An 8,660-nucleotide genomic window follows, 5' to 3' on the forward strand; every position below is an offset into this window, starting at 1 on the left:
GCCTCTACGCAGCCGGCATATCATTTGACATGCCCCTTACTGCTCTAGCGCGGATACAATATCACCTCGCTATCTTTTTCGTCATTTTTCCATTATACTGTATAATGAAACGTATTTTAGATACGTAAGCATGTCCTTTATGTCAGGCGATTTTACTCTCCAGGGTTGCCTACACTCATCTGGCCCTACGCTGCATCATGACTCGCTGCCTAGGTTACCATGGACTGCATTCGTCAAGTGTTGCCCACCCCATCACTCTGCCTGGCTGTGTGTAGACCTACTTCGGTCTACAGTTCCCTATCATTATTTCTTCCGCCACTTTTGCCCATCTACAGTATAGCCAATATAGATCCCAAAGTATTTTGCTTTTTTTGCTAAAGTACGACAAAGTTGTATTTTCATTGCAACTTGGATTTCATGCTATTCTAATATATATCTGGATTATACGAGTTTGTCATCCTTCAGCCCCTCCTCCGTTTACTACCCTCCGTTTATATTGACCCACCACATGTTACATCGAGAGCCGCGGAAGAGAGAGGTGCTGGGCTTTTGCCTCGGCTGTATCGACATTTAAACACCTTCTTTTTCCTACCTTTATCGCACCTTAACGCCTCCTTTATCTACATCCTGCTCTGGACTGGTTAGCCAGCGCCGCTCCGAACTTTCGGTCCTCTCTCTCCGCGATCATCTGAGACGCGTCAACTACACGCTGCAGAAGCAGATCGCGCGGACTGACACACACGTTTTTCACTTGTCGACCACGTCGCTGGTGTATGCTGTCTTCATGCCGAGCGATCATTATACGCCTAACTTCTCTGAACCTGACCAGGGTTACCTGAATCGAATAACGTCACACCTTAATAGTCCATTAAAGGTCCATACTAATCGTCAGCGTGCGCATTAAACTGTTTACTTACCAATCTCCCAGGTGAAAATGAATAATGGATATATAAGAGAGGGCTCATAGTTGAAGGAACTTGATAGGATGGCTACAACGCTGCTGACGCTCAGAAGCACTCTCTATCTCGCGTTTACGCAGTTAGAAGAAACACCAACTCTCGCCAATCTAACTTCGATTCTCTGACTGCTCTGGACTCAAGAGAAGCACGTTAAATAAGATGAACATACTGCATCATACATACATATCATACAAAAATGCGCCTTCGCGCTGAATATTGTTACACTGAAGGTCCATTGCGCAAACAGCATCATAAGTTACAATATAGTGTGCAGAGTTGTTTACATCTTTTCCTGTTCAATTTGCGTGATAGTGCCGATAAATGTATGATATTCTAGTTTCACAATCAGTGTGGTACGTTTAGAAGCATGTATAATAGTATATGTTATCAGACACGCTATCTTATTCAAGGTACTAGCCCACAATGAACAAGCTAGGGTTGGAATATTTAGAGAGGAGCCAGCTCAACCAGCTGCTCCATCGCTTCTTGGTGATCATTCTGGCACTTGACCGGTGATGTCTTTAATTTTAGCACTTTTCAGCAATGCCATCATGGCATTGAAAATCTAGATAGATTCGGGCCTGACATCTGAAGGCTCTACTTCCTATCATTCATAAAATTTTGTGTCATATTATGTGTACAATAGAAGGGTTGCAGTGCTTATAAGGAATGTGCTGGTTATGTTTAGTGTGGGGTAGAATGTGTCTTCCACTGTTTGGGCCTCTTAAGAGGGGAAAGAATTATTGGTTATATTTCTCCTATCCTTGTGTTATCTACACTTACACTTTGGTACTAAATAGGGCACTGGCTTTGTTAATATTTGTGTTCTTATTCTGTTGATGTTTAAACGCCCACACATATACTGTGTTTGTGTTGTTCCCGCTTTCCATAAGGTTTGGCAACAAGCAATATATTGGATGCCCGCTAGTGCTGCAACAGTTGGCATGGAACCCTAAAGCTAGTTTGGCGCAAAATGTAGTGGATACCTTCCTACCCCTGCCTTGGTGAGTGTTTGTGGGACAAGAAAGCATAACGATCCACCTGAGTAGTCTTTTTACTCTGATGTTTCTTTGTCATCTCTTCAGCATTTGGGACACATTGGGGACACATTGGAACCTAAATTTATGACATCTTGTCCCACAAGGATGAGCATAGAGTTTTAACCTTAACAGCTGTTCATTTTTTGGTGTCTAGCTGGACGTTTCGGGGGGAAAAAGCCCAGTTTTTATGTCCATTTTTTCAATCTAGGTGGGCCCCAGCCTTTCACTGTTAACCACTTTAATTTGACCTTAGGCATGAAAGGACAAAGAGGAAAAAGGAATCTTATTGGCCACAAAGCTGGCAGTGTGCATGCATTTGTATGCGTGTGTATGCATATAGACATCTTTACTAATATGCTTGAGTGATTCTCTGGTTTAATGTATGTTTGCTTGGCACTTGCATTCAATAAGCCCACAAGTGTCTAACTCCCCTCCCTCGCCTCTGTGTAGGCATCATCCGACCCACATGGCGCCACGTGTAGGTGCAGCACAAACGGGTGTCCATCCCCCATGCCCCCCATGGACGTGCTCCGCATTGGAGAAGCAGTATGCAGTACGAAAGCGAAGAGAAAACTCTACCTCGTCCTGCTTCTTCGACAACAGCCGCAGCTGTGAGTGCCGCTATCCGTCCGGGGAGTGATTTTCACCTGCTACAGGTTTTCTTACAAGGGTAAAACAGTCAACCTGTGCTGTCCAGCTATTCATTATTCCTCCTCGTGCTCGAGAACAGGCAATTGTCAAGAGACGACAAATGGCTCTTCCTTTAAAGATTTCCGCCTGGACTCCTCATCACTGGGAAATGTTTTCTAAATCTTTTCTAAATGATGGTGGTTCTGTGAGCCTTTGTGTACTGGTGAGCTGGCTTTTTTATCTGCTACTAGGAAAAGAATAATGCCACATCTAGGAGTGAGGGCTGAAACTAAACGAAATGTAGGCCAAAAATTAGGGGGAAGTAAAAAATATAACTTGAAAACCCAAAAGTAAATAATGCAAAACAAGCAATTGAAATTTGACCAGCACTTTTGGCTTCCTCTTGGATTATAACTGGATCAACTTTCCTAAACGGCTTTCTTCTAGTTCCGTTAGTCTGCCTAGTGCTACTTTTTGAATCATGAAACTACAGTTCAGGTGTTGTAAATATAAGATGCTGTCTCCCCCCCCCCCCCCCCTTCAGGCAGTGGCTTCCTAGATCCAAGATGGTTCCTCTGGGAATGGACAAAACCATAGACAAAATCAAAATGATGGAAGGACGCACATCCAGCATTCGCAAGGCTGTCCAGATCGCCTTCAGCCGCGCCATGAACCACCTGAGCATAGTGCAGGATGAGCCAGTCAGCGACCTCAGTGACGTGGACTGATGACGTTCGACCGACTCTCTCCCCTCACAAACACACACACACACACAAACTTGTACCTCTCCTGTACCAAAAACCTTCCTCCACCCCACCCCACCCTTCTCTCTGTCTCTGCAGGAGACTCAAATGTTTACTGGGCACCTGCTGTAACAGGTGGTGTCTCTTCCTCATCCATTCCTACTCGCACACACTCCTACCATGTGCCGATGGGATACGGCTGCTGCTGAAATGAATGTGTCTATCTATCCTCTCCACCTCCAGGCTTATAACTGTGCTTAGAGACTGCTCTTTCTTTGTCTGCACCGCCTCTCACCCCTCACTCCACCAATCGATTTTATTCATCATTTTAAGGCAAGAAAAAAATAAAAGTTTGTACATTTTGGTATTTTGGCCTTACCAAACGTGTCAGGACTTTGCAGTAAGAACCTAAAAACCGACTGTTCCATGTTCACTGCGCCGTTTCTTTTAACTCTGTTATTTTGGCAGGTCGCCGATCATCATTTCCATTACAAGCTGTTAAAGAAAGAAGCATCTAGTAGCTGGTAAATTTGCTAAAGCGGACAAAAACGTACATTTCCTGCCTACATGAAGGCTTTTCTGTTGTGTTGTAGCCAAAGGATTTGTTTATGTCAAGGTTACATTTACATATTGGTCGTCTCCATTAACAAATATCCTCCTTTGTATTTAAACTGTAAATAATCTGTACAGTTGCCTGACACTAACTTATTTTGTAGTTTTGACATAAATGAGTACTGTACAGGAGTTTTTCTTAGTATTTATACTTGATGCATTCTTGGCACTGAAGAGTGAGTGCTATTTTGACAGTGCTGTATGATCCGGAAGAATAAAAAGTGTGAAAGCCTTAGTATTAAGGAGATTAGGGCTAAAATGTGTTTCTGCAAAGTATGAAAGTATTCCCTTTTTCATTTTTTCTTTTAAGTTATTGAAGTTTATAATCGTAAGCTTCCATTTGGCATTAATCCTTTTTGTATAAAAAAAAAATAGTTTTCGTATATTTTTGTTCATATATATTTATATGATTTGGATACACGGTAATACAGTATGTAAAGTCTCTGCAGTTCATACAGGCAGTCTGATGTTGTGGACACGGAACATACATTGTTCTCAAGAAACCAAAAATGTTGCTACCCAGAAGTTTTTTGCTGATTAATTTTCTGTGTGATGTGTGAAATTGTTGCCAAAAAAAGGAAAAAAAAGTAAAAGTGTATTTTTATGTGATGCATTCGACTGTTACTTGGTTTCGCTGTAGTCGTAGGGAGATGTGCCTGCGTTAACTTATTGTAAAGTATTTGCATTACTTTATATTCAAGGAAAGACGTGCAAACTGATTGTGGTAAAGTGGCACATTTTGTGGTGGATACTTGCCTTCTTTTTAAGTAACCTTTTCTAACTTTTTTTGTAGTAGTAGACTTCAAGACATTTCATTTTATACTCCTACGCCTATTTTTTCTGGGTAGCATTGGGTAGTTTTGGTATATTTCATTTTGTACTTAACTGTAGTAGTTTTTTTAATCAGGTCATACAAAATATTGCTGGGACTGTTTTTTGTAGCAAATCAAAAAATAAAAGATACAAATATGAATACATGTGCCTCTCCTTCCTTTTTTTAGAGATGTTTTTTTTATGTAGTGTCTCTTAGTGACAGCGCAGTGTTCAGAATTTAATTCTTCATGTTTCACTTTATTGTTCTTTAAAATGTTACTTCAAATTTGTTGTTAAATTTTCATTTTTGAGCCTTATCTTGGGCACAAAAGGACTGTGCCTCCTTCATGGTTGGCAGAATGCATACACTAATTCAACCTACTACCTGCCATATGGCACTGTACCCTGCTCATCTACTCCGCTTATAATTGTCCACTTACATTGAAAATTGTGTCCTATAGCTTGCCAGCTACATAATATCGGCTGCAGAGAAGGCCCAGCTTATGAACTGTGGCAAAACACATCGCTTATATTGCACGAACCAGACCCGATCTTGCAAGGGAGTTGTGCACTTTGCATGTGCTGATTAATCTAAAATAGGATTTATTGTGTTAGAGCTGGCCGTTATCCTCACCCGCCATTTTTGTTTATTATTATTTTGATTCTGTCACTTTCTTGGCATCTAATTACTCCAAAATGATTTGTGCAACAACAACAAAAAAAAATCAAATGAATATAAAATTGTGCAGCTCATTGAGCAGATGTGGGCTATTACTTTTGGTATGTCAAGCGTACTCCGACAATTTTATATGAATTTTTGAAGATCATAATTTTAGAATGGAAGTTTATAACGGAGGATTGATTCGACACCATTCAGACCTGCTCAGCTTTGAAAGTGAACTGTTCTGACGTACGTGCAGCTACAGAATGTGTTCCAACTTTAAAATGCTTATGAAACTGAACTTTCAAAAGTTCTAATCTGTGTTATGATTCCAACCAATTTAAGTCAAAAGTGACTGTTAGAGCCATTTTGAGAGTTGATCGGTGTGTCGTGTCATTTAAACTGCTTTGTCAGACAGTTTAAAGCTGCAGTAGGTAACTTTTATAAAAACTTTTTGTCATTATTGCTAAAGTACAAAAAAAAATCAGGTTCCTTTGGCACGTTTTTGTGCTTCTAATGGAATTTGCAAGAATCCACCGGCCCGGACAAAAATCAACCAATCAGAGCCAAGAAAGACATAAAGACGCTTTGGGGTGGCAGCTTGAAGATAGTTCATTGTTGAGTCTGATTCCCAGGGTCCCAAAATGTCTGTATTTGACACCCAGTGAATAAAACAATCAACTATCTTTCTTGGCTCTGATTAGTTGTTTTTCATTCAGGCCATTAGGAGCATTAATGAGGAGCCAGAGGAACCTGATTTATTCACAGATTATCTGTCTCATGTACAACTGTCAGCATATAGTGAACGTTTCACCAAAATTATTTTTGTAAAAATGACCTACTGCAGCTTTAAACTCTACAAACATAGAATACCTTCAAATGTAGCCACAAGCCTCCTTAAGCGACAGGTAGAGCACTGCCGAGCTCTCATTCATTATATTTAAACTGCATGCTGACTCCTTCATGCAGCATACTCCTTGTTAATCAGCCATTTTTACTTAGATTATTTTTAAGATATTCTTAGTTTGAGATATTCTCTCTTGTTCATGAGCTATAATCTTAAACTGTGAGCAATCACACCTGTTTTTCCATAAAATTGAATGAAGCTATTCTAGTGTCAATACGTGTTCTTTACATAACAGTGGCCGCTGCAGCTCGCCAGCTCTCACACACATTTTCTGAATCTCCAAAATTAGCTGAAAAAATGAATGGTTACTAGTAAGCACATAAGGTAGGATTTTAGAGGTAGGTTTATACAGCCTCAGGAGCTATATTAATGTAATCATTACAGTTCTTCCTCTCCGGGTTCCCAAGATAGATTTTTGTCCTTTTTTTTGTGCTCAGGAGATATTTCACTACTGACTATACAAACCTGTAGCTAGTGATGATCAGGACCACCCTAAACCTGTGGTCCTTTACTTGAGTAAAACTACCAATACAACAATCTAAAAGTACTCCACAACTACAAGTAAAAGTACTGTATTTAAACTCATATAGTAAAAGTACAGGAGTGAAAGGAGTAAAATACACTTAAAGTATCAAAAATAAACTAAAAATGGCCCCTGTGTCTGATATTATTGTATTGTTACTAACGCATCAATGTGTAAGCAGCATTTTACAGGTTAAGCTGGTCATGGTGGACCAAGCTTTGAAGCTTGGTTGATTAATCCAGTCTCCAAATGGTCACAAGGTAAATCTGAGGGCTTGTAAGATGATAATAGGGGAGCAAAAAAGAACAAAACATTTTTAAAGATTTCTCTAACCTTTTTGTGAAATATTGTATAAGTTTACCTGTTTTGGTCCCAAACAGTTGTTGAAGTTAAACTGTCTAAAATGTTTAGCAGATTTGAGATACTTGTACTTGCAACTTCATACTTCTTCAACTACATTTGTCTGACCTTCCTTCCTTCCTGTCCATTAAAAAGTTCTGGAATTTTTCTGATAAACTGAAGGTTGAACTGTTCATTTGTCATTGAAAAAAAACCCATTGTACTTCTTAATATAGACAAGCTATTTAAACCCTATTGAATCAGCTGGCATTGAAACAAAGCTGAAAACAGGGCTATTTTTCTGAGCCTCTTTTCCCTCCTCAAGCTGACTAACAGAGAGCTCCAAGTTTGCTATTAGCTCTACGGAAAGAGGCTGTCGTTCTCAACCTGTCCACCGAGTGGCGCTGTGGCTCCACATAAAACCCCCCCTCCGTGTCGCCGGGACGCCGTTGAGGAACCCAGCGTACCTCGAGCGTCCACCTGCCCCCCCCCCCAGTACTCAGGTTGGCATCAGTATTCAGCGTATAAACCGTTTTCATCACTGTGTTCAAATGGTGAATGCACCGATTACAGAGAATGTCAATTAATGCTAAATCAGTTTAAAGACATGGCTGCTGGTCTCACCCGCACCCCTCCAACCCCACCACCCTCGAGCTCAGCTAAAAGTCTGCTCGTGCCAATCACTGACCATCTCTCTTAACCCCCCTCCTCCATTTTCTTTTTTCTCTCTAAACAGAGAGTGGGCAGACAGTCCTCTTAAGTCTTAAGTGTTGTATTTGTTCATTATGCTAATATTCAGATGAAAAGTTAGCTAACGGAGACGGAAAGGCTAGAAAATGCGTGGGCGGGAGTTGAACCCGCACCGTCACACTTGGGCTCATTCACAAGAGTGCATCTTTTTAAAAGGCCTAAAAAAAAAACAAATAACAAAGTCGAGGCACGTCTTAGATGCAAATTCGGATGAAAAACTGTTGAAATATGCATTTTTACTTAAGCCAATTCAGCCTCTGTTATTTCCCTCTACTGACATTCAGAGAGGTAAAGTAGCGTTATGGGGGATTAAATGAGCTAGTAATGGCCCTGTGATATAGAAAGCCACCTTCAAGCCACAGTTTGAAAGACATCTCCCATCTTTCTAAACAATTGGAGCTAATGTGGCCGCGCGCAGACACGCAGCAGCCTCCATCCCTCTCTCCTTCTCTCTTCTTTTGTCTGTCTGTCTTTCCTCCAGATACTAATTGTGTGGGGAGGTAAACACAGCAGTCAAGTGGAGAGGACGGCGAGTCAAGCGTGAATATCAATCTCCCCACATCAGTGTCATCAGATGACTTTGACTGAGTTGAGGCGGGCTCATTAGAGTGGTGGAGCAGGGGGCCCGAGGGCTGCAGTAACATCCAGGTGAGGGGAATGGTGGTGGTGGGGGGGGGGCTCTG

At 41.1% G+C, this 8,660-nt stretch overlaps 1 protein-coding gene across 1 annotated transcript in view; it reads left to right on the forward strand.

The window, feature by feature from the left end:
• Positions 1 to 4,959, forward strand: part of brd1a (bromodomain containing 1a) — a 17,333-nt gene extending 12,374 nt beyond the window's left edge. The window contains 1 exon segment of the mRNA XM_035680930.1: positions 3,174 to 4,959. Coding sequence (XP_035536823.1) covers positions 3,174 to 3,357 — 184 coding nt within the window. The 3' untranslated portion in view covers positions 3,358 to 4,959.
• Positions 4,960 to 8,660: the final 3,701 nt, after the last annotated feature.

Source organism: Morone saxatilis, unplaced genomic scaffold (assembly GCF_004916995.1).
Source record: "Morone saxatilis isolate NCDOM2014 unplaced genomic scaffold, NCSU_SB_2.0 Contig10, whole genome shotgun sequence".
NCBI lineage: Eukaryota > Metazoa > Chordata > Actinopteri > Moronidae > Morone > Morone saxatilis.